General features: G+C 47.8%; 1 protein-coding gene across 1 annotated transcript in view; it reads left to right on the top strand.

Annotated features, from left to right (window-relative positions):
- Positions 1 to 22,369, top strand: part of Ptk7 (protein tyrosine kinase 7 (inactive)) — a 67,645-nt gene that overhangs the window by 30,066 nt on the left and 15,210 nt on the right. Inside the window, exons 2-10 of the mRNA XM_027950452.3 lie at positions 13,182 to 13,469; positions 13,915 to 14,017; positions 14,375 to 14,565; positions 14,660 to 14,810; positions 15,475 to 15,623; positions 15,853 to 16,119; positions 19,544 to 19,677; positions 19,835 to 19,970; positions 20,117 to 20,236. Of these exons, the coding sequence (XP_027806253.2) occupies positions 13,182 to 13,469; positions 13,915 to 14,017; positions 14,375 to 14,565; positions 14,660 to 14,810; positions 15,475 to 15,623; positions 15,853 to 16,119; positions 19,544 to 19,677; positions 19,835 to 19,970; positions 20,117 to 20,236 (1,539 nt within the window). The remainder of the gene's footprint in view (positions 1 to 13,181; positions 13,470 to 13,914; positions 14,018 to 14,374; positions 14,566 to 14,659; positions 14,811 to 15,474; positions 15,624 to 15,852; positions 16,120 to 19,543; positions 19,678 to 19,834; positions 19,971 to 20,116; positions 20,237 to 22,369) is intronic.

The raw sequence follows: 22,369 nt of genomic DNA, 5'->3' as shown, positions 1-22,369 counted from the left end.
CTCATGTACTTGTATCTGCTGACCAGGTGGCTCCAAGATCCTTGTTGGGCATCAAGGAGATGGCTTCAGGCCTCAAGGTCTGTTTGAAGGGAACCACTAATCCCAGGTGGCAAACTGGATGAAGGATTTCAATTCGGGTACTCTGTAGCTGCAAGTAATTTGCATAAGAAAAGCACCATCAAGCTGGGCCTAGTGGCATGTGCCTGTAGTCCTAGCCACTTGGGCAGAAGAATCACTTGAACCTAGGAGTTTGGGGCCACCCTGGGTAACATAGCAATATTCCATCTCAAAAAAATAAAAAAGGAAGAATGCCAACAAAGGAAAAGGGAAGTTGGTGGTTGTGACAGAAGGCTAGTCTAAAACTTGCTATCCTCCTGCCTCAGCCTCCCATGCCATGGGGATTACAGTGTGTGGTATTGTGCCTGGCATGGAATGCATTTTCTTTTTTAAAAGAAAAAGTTCTGAACACAATAATGGCAAATAAGGGTTAAGAGCTTAAACTCCACTGTGGTACATGTCTGTAATCGCAGTGACTCAGGAGGCTGAGGCAGGAAGATCTCAAGTTTGAGGCCAGCCTGGGCAATTTAGCAAGACCTTGTCTCAAAATAAAAGGGCTGGAATATAGTTCAGAGGTAAAGTGCCACTGGGTTCAATCCCCACTACAAAAAAAAAAAAAGAAAAAGAAAAAGAAAAAAAGGCTCAAACTCATGTAGTACTGTGTGTGTGTGTGTGTGTGTGTGTGTGTGTGTGTATGCCAGGCACTGTGCCTGTGTTAGCATGTGAGTTTACTTTTCATAATCAGCCTATGAGGGCTGGGGATGTGGCTCAAGCAGTAGCGCGCTCGCCTGGCATGCGTGCGGCCGCGGTTCGATCCTCAGCACCACATACAAACAAAGATGTTGTGTCCGCCGAAAACTAAAAAATAAATATTAAAAAAAAAATTCTTTCTCTCTCTCTCAAAAAAAAATCAGCCTATGAGGCTGGTACTATAATTTTTTTTGAAGGGCAGGCATAATATAGAGATTGAACCCAGAGGCCCTCTACTACCACTGAATCACACCCTGAACCCCTTTTTATTTTATTTTGAGATAGGATTTTGCTAAGTTATGGTGACTGGCCTCAGTTGTACAATCCTCCCACCTTAGCCTCCTGAGCAGTTGGGGTTACAGCACTTGCCACTGTGTCCAGTCAGTCTCTGAGCGCTTGACTCCATTTCCATCCTTCCTGTAGTCTGTGTGCCAGGGCCATGAAGTTGCGGAGCTCCCTAAACTTCCTAGGGGCCTTTTGTCCTGGTAGCATCCCTGGGGATAGAAAGCAGGTGGTACCAGCCTATTTAACATATGGGGGCATGGAGACCCAAAGAATGGGCTGACTCGCACAGAGCAGATCTGGGATGTGGGACTCTGTATTTGGTAACTGGCATTCATTTGGCATCAAAGTAGAACCTTTCAGGAACAGTATGGCCCTTAGATTCAAACAAGAGACTTTCCTTTTCCCTGGGAGAGGATGAGATCTCTGGGATCTGATGAACACAGAACTCAGAATTTTTCTGGGCACAGTTGTGTACTTCTGGCTCTAGCTCCTGGGCTGCCCTTGGGATCTCACCACTGGGCCCAGGCCTTGCCCTTTCTGGAAGCTGCATGCTGTGCCATGACTTGAGGAGCAGCAACTAAGTTCCCAAAGCAGCACGACTGCTGGTTCAGAGGTTCTGGAAAAGCTGGGTGGAAACTGCCCTGCTGTCCTCTTGCTCCTGGCCTAATGGCTCAGACCATTTTTAGATGTCAGGAAGTATAACAGTATGGCACATTTATCTTGGTGAATAATGGATGAGCCCAGGGAAGGTACTGTACTCTTCCTGTTGAATTATTTACCAGGGGCCTCTAATTCGAGGGCTCTACATTATACATGGTCCAAATCTGCCACATATAGAGCCCACTCCCCTCTCCTTGTCCACGCCAGACTCCCACCTACAGACAAGCTGGAACCTTCCCTATCTGCTCTTACTCTGGGCAACCCCTGGGCCTGTGTCCAAGGACTGAGTCTGGTGCCCCCTCAGCTGCTGGGAAGTGGATGGAGAGAGTCCCCCTCCTGGAGACACAGGACAGGACTGCCAGGGGCAGCTGGGTTCTGTGTGGGGCGGGGGCCTGCACTGCAGTTTCAGGGAGCCGTGTGTGTGTGTGTGTGTGTGTGTGTGTGGCGCGCGCGCACACATGTGTGTACTCTTTGTCTCTCTTGCCCCCTTCTCTGTCTCTCTATGACTCTGTTATTCCATCTTTGTCTCTCCATTCATCTTTGTCCATATTTTTCTGCCTGTTGGTCTCTCATCTTCTCTCTCTGCCAGGGTCTCACTTTCTCTCTTAGTCTGTTGCTGTCTCTTGGTTTGCATCTCTCTCTTTCCCCTATCCTCCTCTCTGTTAGCCTCTTCCAGCTTCCCTTTGTCTCTCTCTCCATGATGACCTTGTAGGTCTCTAAGAGGCATCTCTTGAAATGCAGGGACAGCCAGTTCCCCGACTTAAGTGAAGCCAGATCTTGGCGCCTTCCAGACCCTGACTTAAAGATGGACAGAGTAGGCGTGAAACAAACTTTAGGTCTTTGTCATTTTTTTGGCTATTCAAACCAGTTATTGCATCAGCCACTCCAAGGAGCTCTTTCTTCTCCAGCTTTCTGTGTGCTTTATGTTGTATAACGTTAGCCCCCAGGGTAGGTTGTCCCCAGGCTGCATGCATCTGGTGATGAATTGTAAGTTTTTGGTGCTTTTAAAAATAACTTATAAGGAGCTGTTTCTGTTCTTTATTCATCCGTTTATATATTTTTTTCATCTGTTATTATTGATTTGGAGATTGAAGTGCTTATTTTGCTATCTTTAGCCAGAATACATTTTCTAATCTTTTTTTTTCTTAATGGTGTGACTGTGTGTGTGTGTGTGTGTGTGTGTGTGTAGATGAGGATTGAACCCAGGGACTTTTTTGGTTATTTTCCTTAAAGGTAAAGGAACAAATAAATAATTAGAACTGTAGTTAAGAGATTAAATAAAAGAATGAAATTAGTTTTTGCCTTACTAGAAAGTTTATATTGTAGGGCTGGGGTTCTAGCTCAGTGGTAGAGTGCTTGCCTGGCATGTGTGAGGCACTGGGTTCGATTCTCAGCACCACATATAAATAAATAAAATAAAGGTCCATTGACAACTAAAAAATATTTTTTTTTAAAAAAAGAAAGTTTATATTGTAAACAGTAAAATGGGGTTTAGGAGGAGTCCGAAAAGTATCTAGAAAAATCTGATGGTTTGTCCCATTTGAGCAGTTGACCTGCCTTTTGTGACCCCCTCTGTTCACCTAACCCAGGCTACCTTCTACCCCAGAGCCCTGGGCCTGACTTGACCTGAGTGATATTTGAGTGACAGTCCTGGCTACAGTTGATCATCACTCAGGGTATCTCCACCTCCTCTTCTGTGCATATGAGAGTTGCCATTTTCCTAGCCACCCTGGTATCAGAGGTGGCTGACAGAAGCAGATCTGTCATCAGAAGGGGGCAGTGGGCCCTGTGCATAATTCTGCTCCTCATGAGCCTGGGGTCCCCTCAAGCCAGTAGCTCATCTAGGTTACCTCCTGCACCCTCATCTGGATTCTTCTCTTTGTATCCCAGGTTGAGCCTATAGTCTGGCCTTATAGACCTAAGGAGCAGCTTTCTAAGACCCCTCCCTGGAGAGGAGGGTTGTTTTCCAGAAGCAGCTGTTGTCAGACAGGTGGGACCACATTCTGCCCCCCTGCAAAGGAAGGCTGGGGAAGGGGCCTTTGCTGGGTGGTGTGTCACTCTAACTCCAGGGCCCTGCTTTGGGGTGGGGGGACAGCCTGGCTGCCAAGGGGCGCCTTGGCCTCCTGCACATGTGTTAGACATTGCCGCGTGTCCCTGGGTGTGTGGCAAATGCTGCCCACTGCCGCAGGCCCTGAGTGGCTCGTGCTTTCCACATCACGACATAGCAAAGCAATTTCCTCACATTCCCCGCTCTTGGCTGCTCGGGAAGTGGTTTGCAGACACTTCTAAATATAAAAGTATGAGCCTGGCTCTCTTGTCCCTTTGAAACCAGCTGAGGACCAGGCTTTTGAGTGACTTTTTGAGATTAGAGGAGAAAGGGGAACAGGAGAAGCTGGTGTGTGTGTGTCCATGTCCAGGCTCTTGAGGATCCCCAGATGTGTGGAGGACCTGGTGCTCCCCAGCACACAGAGAGGAGGTTATGTATTAAAAATCTGATTTTTAAACTATGGGAAGCTCTGTTCAGCTACTTACTTCTTTAAGAAATAATCCATTTGCTTCTCCCTGAGCCCCACAAAACCCAACAATACATTCATCTACTGGGAGGAACACAGGATGCAGGAAAAGGCCACAGGGAAGGATCCTCAAAACATAGTGCAAAAAATGGGGGGAAAAAAAAGTACGAATTGGGAAGATATAAAGCAAGACCTTCTATATATGTTAAAAATACCTGCACTTGATGGGCTGGGGCTGGGGCTGTAGCTCAGCGGCAGAGCACTTGCCTAGCATGCATGAGGCACTGGGTTCAATCCTCAGCACCACATAAAAATAAACAAATAAAATAAAGGCATTCTGTCCATTTACAACTATAAAAAATTTTTTTAAAAAGCTTTATAATTAAAAAGAAATACTTGCACGTGAAACAACAGTCACATTTTGTAAGAACACATACAAACAAAAGGATTTATCTTAAACACAAGAGAATGGTTAAAGGGGAAAGCAGATGAAAGGGAATTAGTGGATGAAATGAAAAGCAGCCCACAGGGGGAGCATCATGGAAAGAATGCAGACTAGGAGACAGACAGAATCGAGGGCAGCTCCAGGCCCTGCCATTTACCAGGATATCCTGACTCTGATGTGGCCGGCCAATATTGAGGCTTCCTTTGATGAGAAATAATGTGTCCCTGCACAGGGCCTGGTAAGAGACGGGCAGACAGAAGAGCAAAGGCAGTGCCACCAATGGAGCTCTTTGTTTGATGATGAAGCTATTCTCTGTGCAATTCAATATGGTGGCACCCAGTTACAAGTGCCTCCTGAGCAAATGTGACTAATGCAACCAAGACTGAGGAAATGAATTTTTGATTTAATTTTAATTAAGTTAAATTTAAATAGTCCCATGTGGCTAGTGGCTACCATATTGGACAAAGCAATTCTAAGGGATATTTTTACTTCTTTAGAAGCCAGGGAGGATTTTCCTTATTGAATGGAGTTGTGGCCACCATGGAGTTGCTAAGCCCTTAAGACTTGGGGCAGAGGTTGTGGCTCAGAGGTAGAGTGCTCACCTACCATGCATAAGACATTGGGTTTGATCCTCAGCACCACATAAAAATAAAATAAAGATATTGTATCCACCCATAACTAAAAATAAATATGTATATTTTAAAAAGAGCTCAACAGACTTGAGGTATGGGCAAGGTAAAGGGCAGGAAGTCATGTTCTCCCTGCCACAAGGAATTTGGAGTTAACTGCTGCGGTCACTCTGGCTAGTTGGGCTCTGGCTAGATCTACCTGGATCATGAGCCTCTCAGACATAAGGCAGAGATAGGCAACAAGAACTGATAGAAGGGAGACTCTAAGGGGCTGGGAATATAGCTCAGTTGGTTGAGTGCTTGCCTAACATGCACAAGACCCCAGGTTCAATCCCCAGGACCATCAAAAAAAAGAATCAGGGGTTGGGGTTGTGGCTCAGTGCCAGAGTGCTTGCCTCACATGTATGAGGCACTGGGTTTGATTCTCAACACTGCATATAAATAAAAAATAAATAAAGGTCCATCAACAACTAAAAAATATTAGAGAGAGAGAGAGAGTTTTTGTGTGCCTGTTTTGAAAATGAATCAAACTAAAATTCAGTCTAGCCAGTCCAAAGGTGGTGGTCCCTGGGCTATCATTTAGTTTGCCTGAAGCTGACCCATATTCTGCCCTAGGGCTGTACCCCACTAGGATTCTGAAGATCCTGCACATCCCAGGGTCCTTCCCCACTGCACTTGGGAGTCAGACCACACCCGAGCTTACCCCAGTGGACACCTTCAGCCAGTGACTGAGGGGCTGGACTCTGTCCACTCTGGGTCCCCGAATGGACTAGATGAGCACCACTGTCTTCCTGTGGCTGACAGCCCATGGCTCATTTCTCAGTCTCAGGTCTAGCAGCTCTGTCACTGTCCCCAGGCCCCTCACTGGCATCTTCAGGAGACAGCTAGCTGCCTGCTGTTTCCCTTTTGGGGGCTGACAGTGGATTTGTCCCCAAGCATGGTTCCCCTGGCAGTTTAGTTCCATGCCTCCTCCCTCTTCACATTCACTTTTGGAAGGCATCTTTTTTAGTTCAAGGACATTTTAATTGGAGGTGTCAATTCCCTGGAACATCTAGGGTTCTTCAACTTTCCTGAATAATAGGCAGACTTTAGTGTGTCAGTAACTTACTATATTTCATTTGAATATCCTAAGGTAGGCTCTAAAAGAATCTAAAATCTGTTTCTAGTTGTACTTATAAGTCCTAGCTACCCTGGAGGCAAGGTAGGAGAATCACTTGAACCTGGAGTTCAAGGTCAACTTGGGCTGCCTAGTAAGCCTATCTCAAAAAAAAAAAAAAAAATCCATTTCAAGGGCTGGGGTTGTAGCTCATTGGTAGAGCCCTTGTCTCTCATGTGTGAGCACCACATAAAAATAAATAAATAAAAATAATTTATATTGTGTCCATCTACAACTAAAGAAATATTAAAAAAAAAAAAAATCCGTTTCAAGGCTGCCATCTTCCAGATGAGAAAACTGAAGCCCAGAGAGGAAAATTAAGTTGGCCACAAAAGATAAAGGTAGATAAAGGATAAGATTTCAGGTCAGATGGATATTTGAGTGGTTTAATTTCCTCATACATGCTCATGGCCATAAGGGGCACAGAAGTGTCACCCTGTGCACAAAGGTCTGTTCTCCCTTCAAACTTAGGATCTAGTGTTGGGGGTGAAGCCTCATTCCCAGCAGAAGCAGGGGTGTCAAAGACAGTGAGCTCTGGGTACAGGAATGTGGCCCCAATCCCAGGGGCAATAGAAGGAAGAGGCAGATGTCCTGGGGAGGCTGAGCTGCAGTGTGGAAAGCGGGAGGCAGAAGGATGCCAGATCCCTGTCTGCAGCCCCCAACTGCCTCAGATCCTGTACACCTGCCGCATAGAGGAGGGTTACTCATAATCCCTCCTAGGCCTGGCCCTACATTTGCCAAGCAAGTGCTGGCTGTGCAGCTGGAGGTTGGGGTGGGGGGTAACTTGGAGTGGGCCCTTTGGGTCTGCAACTGCCTCCCAGCATCATTGTAGCTAATGTGGTGTTAAGTCACGATGACTGTCTAGGCTTCTGTTCTCATTTCTTTAATTTTTATAAATAGTCAAGGCTGCCTGGGAAGGGAGGGTGTTGATTGGTCACAGTCATTGCCAGTGGCTTATCAAGACTAGAACCCAGGTCTCCCTGGATTCCTTCCACAATATCACATCACATCACTCTGGCTGGTATGGTGTCTCCTTGGACACTAGTATGACACCATAGCTTGGAGATACCACAACCATTGAAGGGTCACTAAAGGTGAGTGAGACACATGCACTAAGTTCAACCCTCCTAGTCTCAGCAGGTTCTAGAGACTGGTGGAGTGGCCCCTGACTGGGCAGTACCTTAAGCCATGCCTCTGGGCTGGTGTTTTGCCCCCCTGATCTTGGGTGCCATGAGATGGTCTTCCTCCTGCTGTTGAAAGTCAATCTCCTGGGGCTGGGGATGTGGCTCAAGCAGTAGCGCGCTCGCCTGGCATGCGTGCGGCCCGGGTTCGATCCTCAGCACCACATACAGAGATGTTGTGTCCGCCGAGAATTAAAATAAATAAATATTTAAAAATTCTCTCTCTCTCTCTCATCTCTCGCTCTTTTAAAAAAAAAAAAAAAGTCAATCTCCTTATTCTAGGGCCTCTCAGGAGTAGGATCGGCAGGTCTGAGTTGAGGTTTGGCCCAAGGTGGAAAAACAGGCCTGCTAAATTGTTTCAGCCTCAATCCCTAGTGATCTTATAATGTTCTCTAATCCTAGGACAAGAAAACTCTGCAGGGTCCCTGACTCTGCTCCCTCCTGCCCTGCTCAGAGCAAATTTTAGAATGTATTTGGGGGAGGGGGCAATGAGGCTCTTGTTGGTGAACATGGGGTCTTTTGAGGACCCCAGGAAGACGGCGGGTGGGGGGGGGAATGGAATTTTGTGTCTTGCCACACATTAGGTCTCTTAGTCAGTTGTGGACCATCTTTGCTGACCTCTGAACCCTTATGTTCTCTTCTGGTTTTGGACTTACCATCAAACAGTCTGGGTTGCTGATGCTAAAACCACATACAGCGTACTGGTGGTAGTCAGGAAGAACATTCCAATCCCCAGAATCACAAATACCCCTGCAGTATTTTGTGGTTCTGCCAACCTGGGTAAACTGGGAAATGACTGGGCTTACTGTTCATCCATGTGACTTATTCCTGCAGCAACTGATTTATTCCTCCAAAATTACTAATGTCTGTGGGTCGTGGACCTTCCTCGCAGCTCAAGAACAGTCAAAAAAGCATGGTGACTGAAAGCCCTCAAAGGCCAAGAGTCTGCATTAGAGTGGCAGCCCCTTGGAGAGGAGGGTTGGTCAAGCTGCTGAGTGTCTGGTGAGACACCCTGGTGCTCTAGGACCTCTCACTTGGAACCTTAAATTTCCGTTAAAAATCAAAGGGAGAATCAGGGAAGAAAGGGACCAGGAAGAGGGGAGGGAAAGGAAAATGCTGGGGAATGATATTGGTCAAATTATATTGTTTGCATGCATAGTGTGCATGTAAGAATATGTTACAACAAATCCCACTATTATGTACTAATTATAATGCACCAATAAAAATATGGAAAAATAAAGTTTCTAGATGGTGGAGTCCTGTGAGGACAACAGTTTTCTCATGGGTCAGGGAACCTGAGGGCTGCATGTCCCAGCCTGTGCCCTGGTGCTGCTCTTCCTTGGGCCTGTTTGCACTAACAGGAGCCACTTTGGTGGGTCCTAGGGGCCACCTAGAATTCGGGATGTCCTCCACAGGTCAGCAACTGAGTCTTTGGTGTGCCCTGGTTGTGGAGGAGTCAGCCAGGTATGTGGGAGGGATCACAGTCACTCAGATGATCACACACATAGCACCATGCGAAGTGCCCATGCTCTTCTGGAGCATACTCCTGGGGGAGTTTTGGCAGCATGAAATTCCTCACTAACCAGGACATTGGTGTCTCAGCCCAGTCTTGAGGCATCTGTCCAAAGAATGGAATTTTCTTTCATAAAAGGAGAGGAGGTAGTCATGTCTGGTAGTTCTGGGGCCTGTGTCAGTTCTGGGGATGGTTTTCGTAGACCAGGAGGACCAGCTCCTGAGAGCTGAGTAGTTGAGATGGGTACTCTTAAGACTAAAGTAGCCAGAATTACTTAGAGCTGGAGTACTTAGGAAAAACTTCCTGCTGCTCACTGCTCCCCATAGCATTCTTGTTTACACATGTGTGTGCACACACTTATATATACACGGTTTACTGGGCCTGGAGCCCAGAGAGCAATCAGGAGGGTGGGCACCAGACCAGACGCTTGCTGGGGGAGTTGGGCTGCTGCCCACTGGCCCTGTTTTGCAGGGCTGGGGCTGAAGACGCAAGCAGGGCAAGTGTCTGTGTCTGGATAGCTGTTAGGGACCAAGGACATGGCTTGGAAGTTTCCCTATTGGGTTCAAAGATTCAGCTTGTCGGGGTGGGTGCCTGGTATGAGCATATGGCTCCATCTGCCTGTCATTGCCAAGGGACTTCTGGGGTCCACTATGCACAGTGGGACAAGCTCCTACCTGGGAAGTGGCTGACCGAACTCCGTGCTATATGTGGGCTTTCCCAACATGAACCCACTTAGCCCTCACGCTGCCTGTCTGCTAGGCCAGGTATCCACATTTCATAGCATGGAGAAAGGTGCAGGGAGGTCACATGAGGTGGCGTTGCTAGGGAGGGGCAGGGGCAGGGCTGTGGGGCAGCAGCAGAGCTCGCTATTGAGCAGGCTGCCTCCAGGTGACTCTATGAGGGCGCGTGTGTGGTAGGGGTGATGCTGGTGTGTGGTGAGGCTCAGTCTTAAGAGCAGGGGCAGGTTTGGAGGCCCAGAACCAGAGTGCTTCCAGACCACAGCCCTAGGGCATCCTCAAATTAGGAAGAAGGGGCAGGAATGTGCCACCTTGAAGCAGGTGTTACCTCTGTTTCAAAAAAAACTTGTCTTTCTCTGTCATTGTTCTCCTCTCTTTCTTGTCATCAGCATCAGCAAAACTTCTGAAGAGCCCCTTATGTTCCAGCCCTTCTTTCCTGAAGTCTGCCATTGTTGCTGGGGACTCCTAGGCTGCTTCTGAGTTTCCTGCCCATTTCCCCCCAGCAGAGCAACAGCCCCGTATTTCCTTAAGCCATACAGAAGACCAGACCAGGCACATTCAGACTGTCTCCTGAGCAAATATGGGTGCCACAGCACTAGGCCAGCCTCCTGAGTGAGGAGTCTCTTGGCTGAGTTGCTCACAGCAGGGACTGGGAGAAGCCTGGAGGCTGCTCTCCCTGCCTTTTGAAACATCTAAGTCTGCCCCAGCCAAGCACTAACCAGGACCTGCTGTGAGCTGACGTCAGGACAGAGGCCCCCGCGGGGCTGGCTTTGATGTTTCCCAGGCCTTGTCGTGGGGGCGCAGGGGGCTCTGAGTGGCAGTCTGGGAATGCAGCATCTCTCACCACAGCCATGGAGCAGCCCAGCCCAGGCCCCAGGATGAGATGCTGGAGGCAGAGGTGGGGGTGGCTGGGGCTGAGCTGAGCTGGGGTCCCTCTGAGTTATGCTGGCTCTTCTTACAACTTGGGTCTCTATGGCAAGTATTCTGCAGTTCTTGCACCCCAGGGCCTTCCTCCATCCCATTTACCACCAGGTGGTTCTCTTCAGACCTCTCCTCTGCTCTGGTGGCTCTCTCCTCTCCAGGTCCTGGGCCCTGGCAAGAGGGGAGCTTTCTAATGCTCTTAGGATTCAAATCCTTGAGCAGGAAGGACGATCATGGGGCTTTTTAACAGTAGTTGCCATTTACTGCAGGTGAACTCTGGCCAAGGCACTTCACAAATTAATACACTGAGAACCCGTGATACCCTCATGAACGAGGCAGAGGAGGCTCTGTCACTTGCCCAAGGTCAGACACACTAATTGTGACAGGATTTGAGCCCAACCTGCCTGAATCCAAACCCTTAACCATCCTTGTGTGAGTGAGGCTTCTGGCTTCCCAACATACCTGCAGAAGCTGAGTGGGTAAAGTGGGGTTCACCCACACTTTGAAAGCAGGAGATCTCTCTTTGATTTTTGATTAGTATCTTGAGAGTTCAAGGTTGAGGAGCCCAAGATTTTGGTGAGTCACATTTATAGAGATCCACTGGTGCCGCAGCCTAAGTCTGCCTGCATGTGTCATGAGAAGTGGTCAGGAAGTATTCCAGATGCCAGGTCTTGCCCCACATTGCCTCCAGGTTATTTCAGTTCAGCCAGTGTTCTCTGGTTGCCTTTGTGAGCCTGGCATTGTCTACTTCTCTTGCTGACTGTAGGGAAGGTGACTGACTCCCCATTGTAGGATCAGATACTTCCAGGGTGGGGCTGGGAAGAGTGTGGAGCTGGGACTTGGCTTCTTTGTGTTGCGATCCTGGCTTTGCCATATGTGAGCTGTCTGATCTTGGGCATATCTTTTGCATTTCTGGGCCTGGATTTACCCATCTGTACTATAAGGAAGTTGGATCAAAATGTGAGGCTGGGGCAGGGCCATACCCTGGTGTAGCATTTGGAAATGTGTAGGGGTGTATTTGGATTAGCATGGTGAGTAGGGGTGCTCAGCAGTGCCTGGAGGCAGATTTGTTAACTTCCACTGTGGGTTAACAAATGGGATGTTAACCCACAGTGGAAGTGGATGGCCCACCCCGGTGAATTGTCCACTCAGAGAAGCACAGTGCTCCATGGAGAAGTAATAGGGGTGCTCTGGGCTGCTTCTAGCTCCACAACTGTTTTGTATTGGGAGATGTGGGCTGGCAGGTTGGCAGATGGATCAACACCAGGACAATCCCTCATCTGGACCCAGCCCTGGTCTTATTTTGACACCGACTTCATGCCTTAAAGAACCAAACCCCACTTCCAGGGTCTTGGAAGGGTGGTCTCTGGGCCACAATTAGTCTCCGTTGGTTTGAGACCCTGTGAGTCTCCTTGTCCTTGTACGTCCTAGTTTGGCTGAGAGCAGAGCCTGCTTCTTCTGGGCAGTGGGAGCATCCTCTTCCATGTTCAAGGCCCAGCAGTTTTAGGCCTCTGCAGGGCGCCCACATGGGCCAGTTGAAAGCCCAGTGTTATTCCTGCTGCCATTGTAACCAGCCGCCCACTTGCCCAGCCCTGCCCTCCGCCTTCGTACCCCATCTGTGCTCAGTATAGGCTTCTCTTTCCTTTGTTCCCACTGACTGCTGTTCCACCTTTGGTCATAGGGCCCCCTTGTCTGTGGTTGGTCCTTCCTCTCTGGCCACAGCTGAACAATGGTGGTGCTGGAGGGGGAATGGCTTCAGGTGAAAACCTGGTACCACTTGACTCACAGATTCTTGGGGATAGCACACAGGACACAAGGGTGACCTTGGCATGCCTTTGGCAATAGCCCAGGTTTTTAGAGAATATTGGCTTTCCCAGTGATGGGGAAGCCCCTCAGGAATGTTGGACTGGTAAGCACCTTTAAGTGGGCTTCAAAGCTTCTCTGTCCCCTGGCTACTTCCACCAGTACCCTCAGTGAGTGTGTGAGTGCAGATGATCTTCCTAGGATTTAACTTTGCTCAGTGTCTTGATCCTGATGGGGTCAGGGGCCAGGTTGCCTGCTGTTGTGCTCTGCTCCTCAGCTTGTCTTCCAGACCTCCCAGGATCTGGTCCTGCAGGTGTTGTAAGGAGGGCACCATCTTTATATTCTGCAGAGCATCCAGCAGTTTAAGTTCCTTAGTGGATCCTTGCCAGTTGTGGTAATGTGATTTTTCATCCCTGTATTTATTGGAAATGTCTTGTGTACACAACCCCATTCCTTCTTTATACATGGTGGGCTGTGTTCAGCCAGAAGCTGCAACTCCTGATCCTGCCTCTTCTGTGTCCCCATCTGCAGGTATCCAGGCAGACATTGTCTTCATCAAGGAGCCGTCCTCCCAGGATGCACTGCAGGGGCGCCGGGCCCTGCTCTTCTGTAAAGTCCAAGCCACGGGCCCAGTGCATCTGTACTGGCTGCTCAACGGGGCCCCTGTCCAAGATACTGAACGGCGTTTTGCCGAGGGAAACAGCCTGAGCTTTGTAGCTGTGGACCGGCTGCAGGACTCTGGTGCCTTCCAATGTGTGGCTCGGGATAATGTCACCGGAGAGGAAGTCCGAAGTACCAATGCCACCTTCAACATCAAATGTGAGAACCTGGGGACAGTACCTGGGACCCTTGTCAGATCCTTAACTATTGAGCTTTGGGGACACCACCTTCACCACCTTTGCTCAGTTTTTCTCATTGCCCGTTGAAAGGGGAAGACAGTGCAGTTGTGGTCAGTTCTTTCTGCTTACATAGATAAGAAGAAGTTAGAAGTCTCCATTTCTTGCTGGGGATTGAACCCATGCTAAGCACATACTCTACTGAGAATCTCATTTTTTCCAAAAGTATTTTTTCCCCCTTCAAGTCTTGGCCCATTTATCTTCTGCTGCGGGAGGGGCCGTGAGGCAGCCTGCCACATTTCAGGCCTGACCAGCCAGGGCCTCAGTGGTCACTGTATCCAGAGCCTTACAATTCAGTGGTTTCCTGATTTTCCTGCTTCCCCTCTGCTGCTGCTCTGACCTCACTGCCACTGTGGCCTCTGCTATAGGGATTGAGGCAGGTCCTGTGGTCCTGAAGCATCCAGCCTCAGAAGCTGAGATCCAGCCACAGACCCAGGTCACGCTTCGTTGTCACATTGACGGGCACCCTCGGTAAGGAGCCAAGGAGGGTGGATGAGAGAGGGCTGTTCTAGACAAGCAGGATGTCCCCCCAAATCCTAGCCTCTGCAGTTGGACCTTGCTCCCCTGACCAGTGCTCTTCGCCTGTCCCTAGTTGCCCCATGCCAGCCCCTGGGGATTGGAGGAGGGCCAGCACTGTGTGCTGAGTGAGCCTAGATTCTGAGAACTGAGAGATCTGGAATCTCACTCTGATTCTGTCCCTGAATGATGTGTGCCTTTGTGCACTTCCCCTCCTCAGGTCTCAGTTTCTCCATTTGTAGACTGAGGGTCTCTCTGTCCTGTCCGCTGAATATCCCTTCCTCCTTGCTACTGACCTCCTCTGCCCCACAGGCCCACCTACCAGTGGTTCCGAGATGGGATCCCCCTCTCCGACAGCCAGAGCAACCACACAGTCAGCAGCAGGGAGCGGAATCTGACCCTTCGACCGGCCAGTCCTGATCACAGTGGCCTCTATTCTTGCTGTGCCCACAATGCCTTTGGCCAGGCCTGCAGCAGCCAGAACTTCTCCTTGAGCATTGCAGGTAAGCCTGGCTTGGGGTCAGAAGAGGCGAGGCCAAGATAGGAGAGGCCTTACTACCCTGCCTGCTGACCTTGCTGCACTTCTACTCATTGCAGATGAAAGCTTTGCCAGGGTGGTGCTGGCACCCCAGAATGTGGTAGTGGCAAGGAATGAGGAGGCCATGTTTCATTGTCAGTTCTCAGCCCAACCACCCCCAAACCTGCAGTGGGTCTTTGAGGATGATACTCCAATCAACAACCGCAGTCGGTAAGACATCTGGCTGGGAGCCTTCCAGTACTGTGAAACAGGTTGTGGACTGTACATATGTTCTCCCAAGGAGATGCAGATTTAGTTCAAATAACAGATATCATGGATTTGTACGTGTATTACTTCGTATTTCCAGAAGATGGCAGTATAATGTTTTGTTTTTACAAAATGAGTCCAACAAAGGGAAGAGTCATATGAAGGCACCCTGTGAGCTAGGGATGGCTTTCTTCCCCCTCCAGCCTTCCCCCTGGGTCTTCTGGGATGAGGAAGAGAGTTAAGAGATCCAAGGGTGGGAGGGACACGGGACCTATGTGATCACCTTCTGGATAAAAAGGTCTAAGGCAAAAACACTATTCACACTACACATGCACACACTTACACACTTTTTGGAGGAGGCAAATACCTCCAGAGGTTCTAGGAGCATCTAGTCCCTCTGTTGGGACTTCTGCTCCTTGCCCAGGCTCTAGGAAAGCAGATAGCACTTTTGTAGTGTCAGGCATGACCCTGGTTCTTGAGGGTGTGGATCCTTAGGCTCTGAGGCTCATGGCCTGGCTTTAGGCTTGAGGACATTCCTGACCTCTGCAGGATAGAATTCCATTGTATGCCCTTCCAGAAGGAGGCCTATGGGCCACTTCTTCCAAATAGCCCTCTCTCCCCTTTGTAGTCCCCCACATCTCCGCAGAGCCACGGTGTTTGCCAATGGGTCCCTGCTGCTGACCCAGGTCCGACCACGCAATGCAGGAACCTACCGCTGCATTGGCCAGGGACAGAGGGGTCCACCCATCATCCTAGAGGCCAAGCTTCACCTGGCAGGTGAGCCCTTGGTGCTGCAGTGACATGTAGATATTTAGGCTCCTCTTTTCACTCAGCTACCAGCGGGAGGGCAGAGGGAGGAGGAGGATAGGGCTAGTAAGAGGTGGTATAGAGGGCTACAGGGGAGGATTTGTGACTGGAAGGGGCCCCGGGCTTGCTGGGGGAAAACATCATGTATCCCAGGACTCACAGAAATCAGGCTGGTAACCTTCCCCTTACAACCCTGCAGAGATTGAAGACATGCTACCATTTGAGCCACGGGTGTTCACAGCTGGCAGCGAGGAGCGTGTGGCATGTGTGCCTCCCCAGGGTCTGCCAGAGCCCAGTGTATGGTGGGAGCATGCAGGAGTCCGACTGCCTACCCATGGCAGAGTCTACCAGAAGGACCATGAACTGGTGTTTGCCATTACTGCCGAGAACGATGCTGGTGTCTACACCTGCCATGCAGCCAACCTGGCTGGTCAACGGCGACAGGACCTCAACATCACTGTGGCCAGTGAGTCCATTTTCTCTGAAGGTTGAGGAGAAGTGGAGGGAAGCCCATGTCGTAGGAGGGCTTGGACTCTGGTGTAATACACGAAGCCTTCTTTGGTGCTCAACTGAGGCCCTCTTAGCTCTAGGCCCCCCAGCCTTGGGGATCGGTCACCGGCTGGGAGGTGATGTTGGGAGAAAGTGGGGAGCCAGGCACAAAGTTTGGCATAGCACATCAGAGGAAATAGTTACAGCACTCACAGGAAAATGGTCCTTTTGCCGCAGAGGAAAGAGCACTTGACTGGGAGTCTGGAGACCTGGGTCCACTCAGTTTCTAATGAGTAGAATAACCATGGATAGCATGTCATCTGCCTTGCTAGGCCTCAGTCACCTCATACATAAAGTGGGTCAATAACCCACTATCTACCTTACAAGGTTGTTGGAAAGATCAAATGCAGTATATAAAAAAGATCTTTTTTGGTTCTGGAGTTGTGGCTCAGTGTGCATGCATGAGGCACTGGGTTCGATTCTTAGCACTGCAATAAATAAATTAAATAAAGGTCCATTGACAACTAAAACAATATTTTTTTAAAAAAAATCCTATTTTTCTTTTTCAGGAAGTAATGGTGGACAAAATAATAGATGATTTTCACTGTGTTTTAATTTCTCATATTTGTTATATTTTATAAGTTTCTTTAATAAATATATTACTTACTAGCCAGGGGCAGGTGGTACACATCTGTAATCCCAACAACTTAGAAACCTGAGGCTAGCTTCAGCAATGTAGAGAGACCCTGTCTCAAAAATAAAAAAATAAAGGACTAGGGGTGTAGCTCAATGAAATAGCACCCCTGGTTCAACCTCAGTACCAATAAAAAAGTGGGGGGAGCAATAGATATGACCAAAAACACATAGGATAAAGCCTTGTATATACCTTGCGATAGATATAGGGATTTATTTATTTGGTTGATTAGTCATACTGGGGATTGAGCCTAGGGCCTTAAATATGTTAGGCAGGTGCTATACCACTAAGCTACAACTTCAGCCCTTTTAAAAAATTTTATTTTGAGATAGGGTCTCACTAAATTGCCCAGGTTGGCCTCAAATTTTTAATCCTCCTTCCTCAGCCTGAGTAGCTGGGATTGTCAGGTATACGCCACTGTGTTCAGTAGGATTTATTTATTTTTGTTTTCTATTTCTTTATATCATATCTCATTGCAAGCTTTTGTGATAGTTTCAAAGGATATATAATACAAACTATAGTATACCCAAAGGCACATACATGTGCAGACTGTTTTGTTATCTGTGTCTTCCACTTACCTTTACATTACTAATCTTTTCACGTGGGTAAATTTGCAAAGATTTGAACATGAAAAGGACTCTGTAAATGTAAAGTTGTGATGGTGTTATTCCCATAAATATGATACTGGAATCTCAAAAGATGTGCTCTCTCTCATGTTCCGGTACTGGTTCAAGTGGGAAGCTGCAGCACACAGGGAACAGGTGCTCAGGACACTTACACAGCAACATGCAGACAAATACAAGCTGCAGTCAGCTCTTCTCCAACGGGGTCTGTGGTCATTTCTTCATTTGGGATTCTTTTAAATATTCAGACTTCAGGGCCCTACTCTCCATCTGCAGAGGTGTCTTTAACAAGTGCTTCTGTATGCCCAAGTTTGGGAACTACAGGTCTTGATCATTCACTGAATGAGCCATGCTGGGTGTTCTGTGTAACTTTCAAAAGGGAGGCCTGTGGAATTTGAGAAGGGTGCCTGATAAAAGCAAGGCTGGTTCAGTTGCTGCTTGGTAGAAGGTAGAGTTTGGAGAACGGCAAGCCAGAACTGCGTCTAGACCAGCAGAGATTAGGTGAGTGCCTTCTCCATGCTAGCTACTCTTCTGGGACTGGAAATGCAGTGGGGAGCAAAGCAAACACTCCTCCGCTTGTGGGGCTTTTCTTCTAGTGGGGAGATGAAGAAAATGAGAAAAACAGTTGAATGAACAAATATATAATTTTTAAGTGGCAGTACAGCTATAAAGAAAAACTAACATAGGGTAAGTGACAGAGAGGACCAGGATGGGATGAAGGGAAGTTTAGGGAAGACCTCAGTAGATGGTAGCATTTGAGTTTGTACTTAAGGAGAGAACCAGCCACATGATAGATCCCAAGACAGAAATGGATTTATGAATTGGAGGAACAGCATAGCGTGCAGGCCTGAGCTGAATAAATGGTGGTGAGAGCAGCTAAGGTCATTGGAGAGGTAGAGACCTTGTAAGGACTTAGCGAGGACTTCAGCTTGTATTAAAGTGTTATCAGTTTTCCACTGCCACATAATAAGGCACTCCTAAACCCGGTTGATTTGCTTTTGATTCTGTCGGGGGTTTCAGCTCCATGTGCTGTCAACTGGGCTCCCACACGTTTGTGGTCAGTTCATAGCTCAGCTGGTGGCAGGCTAGTCCCGGATGACCTCATTCACAAGTCTGGCAATTGACAGAGCCTTCTTCTCCAGTTAGCTAGGCCAGTCTTGCTCATGTGGAAGCTAGATTCCAAGAGTGCAAAAGCAGGAGCTGCAGCCCTTTCATTATGTTCTGTTGGACAAGGCAAGTCACTGGCCACCCAGATTCCACCTTCCAGGGAGTAGAGAAATGGGGTGTCTTTTGGTGGGGAAAGTGTTACCATCACATTAAGGAGATGAAATGGATGGGAAGACAGTTGACAGCTATCATTGCAAGCAGCCTAACAGATTTTGGTGGAAATGATGTGTTCTCCTTTATACTCACGAAGCTTGAATGCCTGAATTTCCATTTGGCAGCTGTGTATAGTAGGCATCTGTATTACAAGTCTGAAGCTCATGGTGGGGGTGGGCAATCGGAGTCAGGGTATAGGTTTGTTATTGAAGGTCATGGATTGGATGAGATCGTTTAGGGGAGCTACTATGGCTAGAGTAGAACAGGTATCTGAGCACTGAGCCTTGGCACGTTGTGGAGGAATTCAGAGCCAGGGTATTGGAGTTACATACACCAGCATTTTAAATCCCATCTCTCTCATGTATTAGCCAATCACCATTACTTCTTTGAACCTGTTTTCTTAGCAATGAAATAGAAGAATATTTACCTTGGGGGTTTATTGTGACATTAACTAAGATAGTGTTGGAAAGGAGCTGGAATTACCCTAAGAGCTTATTGCTGCAGTAATCACCCAAGCAGCCTCTGACTTCTGAACTCAGGGCCCAGTGGGATATTAGAACTTCTTGGGGGTGTGTCCTTTGGCTCTGGAGACCTGGGGGTTTTTTTTGTTTTGTTTTGTTTGTTTGTTTTTTGTTTGTTTTGGTGGTGCTGGGGATTGAACCCAGGGCCTTGTGCATGCACGGTAAGCACTCTACCAACTGAGCTATATCCCCAGCCCTGGGGAACTGTTAAACAGCCTTCCCTGTTCTTTCCTGTCCCTCTAGCTGTGCCCACATGGCTGAAGAAGCCCCAAGACAGCCAGCTAGAGGAAGGCAAACCAGGCTACTTGCATTGCCTAACCCAAGCCACACCTAAACCCATGGTCATCTGGTACCGGAACCAGATGCTTATCTCTGAGGTGAGATGAGAAGGTTGCTGGTGGATGTGCCATACGAGGGGATTTCCTTCTGCTGCTTTCGTCTCTGCTCACCCCAAGAGCTCTCTTCCCTCTGAGGCCGCCTGCAGGGAGCTGTTGTGTGGGTTCACTTGCTGTACCTCTTGACCATGTGCTGCAGGACTCGAGGTTCGAGATCTCTAAGAATGGGACCTTGCGCATCAACAGCGTGGAGGTGTACGACGGGACATGGTACCGCTGTGTGAGCAGCACTCCAGCCGGCAGCATTGAGGCCCAGGCCCGTGTCCAAGTGCTGGGTGAGCCAGCATGTGTGATGTGCGGGGAGAGTGCCTGGCCGTCTGGGCAGGAAAGTGATGGGGAAGGAGTAGCGGGTCTGCCCCTGGCCTTTAGCTGCCTCAGTTTCTCTTCTTTCTCCCCATCTGCCTGCCTTCTGTTGAAACAGAAAAGCTCAAGTTCACGCCGCCACCCCAGCCACAGCAGTGCATGGAGTTTGATAAGGAGGCTACTGTGCCCTGCTCAGCCACCGGCCGAGAGAAGCCCACAATTAAGTGGGTACGGGCAGGTGGGTATCTTGTACATGGGAGGCAGGGCAGTCCACTAATAGGTGTGCATGTCTGAGAGCCCATTGAGTGCCCAGTACCACACCAGGAAATGTGAGGATAGACGAGAGATATAGGTCTGATGTGTAATCCAGTTATGAAGGAAAAGCCAGATCCAGAAAGGGTCAAATTGCAGCGTTGGACAAAACGGAAGACGTCTCAAGGCAGCAAGTGGTTGGGTCAATCAAGACAGTGCTGTGAAGTCTTATTTTTTTCTTTCTGACATAAGTAATGTGGCCTCCTTTAGAAAATTTTGAGAAGGGGGTGGGGATGGTAATCCCATTATCCATTTTCTTGAGTGTATGTCCTTTTTCTGTGCCTCTTTGTTTTTACGTAGCAATTTATTATATATATATATATATATATATATATATAGTTTTCACTTATTCAGCTTGATGAGTAAGATGTGGCTTATTTTAGAAACAAGGTACAGATAATAACTATATATTATGTTTCAAAAAAACCAAATTTTTTTAGTTGTTGATGGATCTTTATTTTATTCATTTATTTATATGTTGTGCTAAGAATCAAATCCAGTGCCTCACATATGCTAGGCAAGTGCTCAACCACTGAGCCACAACACCAGCCCCTAAAAATCAAATTTTTGTGTGGTGTTGGGGACCAAACCCAAAACCTCTCATGTGCTAGGTAAGCACTTTACCACTGAGCTACACCCCCAGCCCAACTATATGTCATTTATTATATTTTTTTAATTTTATTTACTTATTTTTGCAGTACTAGCAGATTGAACCCAGGAAGGCTTTAAGACTGAGCTATGTTTCCAGCCCTTTTTAAAAATTTTATTTCGAGTTTTACTTAGTTGCCCAGGCTCGCTTCAAATTTGTGATTCTCCTCTTGCTAGGATTTCAGGCATATGCTTCTATGCCTGAGTTTTCTCTTTTCTTTCTTTTCCTTTTTTTTGTGGGGGGGGGGCAGTGGTGATACTAGGGATGGAACCCAGGGCTTTTGCACATGCTAGACAAGCAATCTACCACTGAGCTACATCTCTGGCTCTTTTTATTTTTATTTTGAGACTAGGTCTTACTAAATAGCCCACATTAGCCTCAAACTTGTGATCCTCCTGCCTCCTTTGGGAAAGAGTTCCAGAAATGGAATAATTATGTATAAAAGAGTTTGAACAGCTGGGTGTGGTGGTGAAAGCCTACTTGGGAGGCTGAGGCAGTACGATCACAAGTTTGAAACCATCTTGGTTAAGTTAACAAGACCCTGTCTCAAAATAAAAAGGGCCAGCAATGCAACTCAGTGGTAGAAGGCCCATGGGTTCTATCCCCAATACTGCAAAAAAAAAAAAAAAAAAAAAAAGCAGGGGATTGTGAGTTGCCAAATTGTTTTTTAAAGGGATTGGCCAGTTTTGTTTTCTTTGCTACTGGAGATTGAACCCAGGTGTGCTTACAACCCAGCCACATCCACAGCCCTTTTTATTTCTATTTTGAGACAGGGTTTTGCTAAGTTCCCTAAGACCTCACTAAGTTGCTGAGACTGATCTTAAACTTGCAATCCTCCTGCCTCAGCTTCCCAAATAGCTGTGATCATAGGTGTGTGCCACTGTGCCCAGCTGTTTTGTTCTTTTGGTACAAGTGATTGAACCCAGGGGTACCTAGTCACTGAGCCACATCCACAGCCCTTTTTATTTTTATTTTTTATTTTGAGACAGAGTCTCATTAAATTGCTTAAGGCCTCTCTAAGTTGCTAAGGCTGGTCTTGAACTTGTGATCCTCCTGCTTCAGCCTCTCAAGTTGCTGGGATTATGAGCATGCACCACTGCATCCTGGATCAATTTTTATATTCCCACTAACAGTACGAGTGGGAGTAGGGTTGTAGGTTCTGCAAGGGATGTGGGACTCAAAATGAATCTGGAGGCTGAGATATTAGCAGATAGCAAGAATGGGTTGGTTCTAGGAGTGAGGAGTGACAGGCAGTGTGATGAAAACAAAGCCAACCTTTGTTCTACTCAGAAGTCCAGTTTGGCAGAGTGGAATGTTGCATGGGCAGTAGGAGAAGGTGAGACTGGTAATTGGGGAAAAAAAAATAGTGGTGGACTTCAACATCTGGCACAGAAGTTTGTTTGTTTTTTT

The sequence above is a fragment of the Marmota flaviventris genome, chromosome 6, assembly GCF_047511675.1.
Source record: "Marmota flaviventris isolate mMarFla1 chromosome 6, mMarFla1.hap1, whole genome shotgun sequence".
Lineage (NCBI taxonomy): Eukaryota > Metazoa > Chordata > Mammalia > Rodentia > Sciuridae > Marmota > Marmota flaviventris.
Note: the sequence above shows the minus strand (reverse complement) of the source record. Positions and strands in the feature narration are given on the sequence as shown.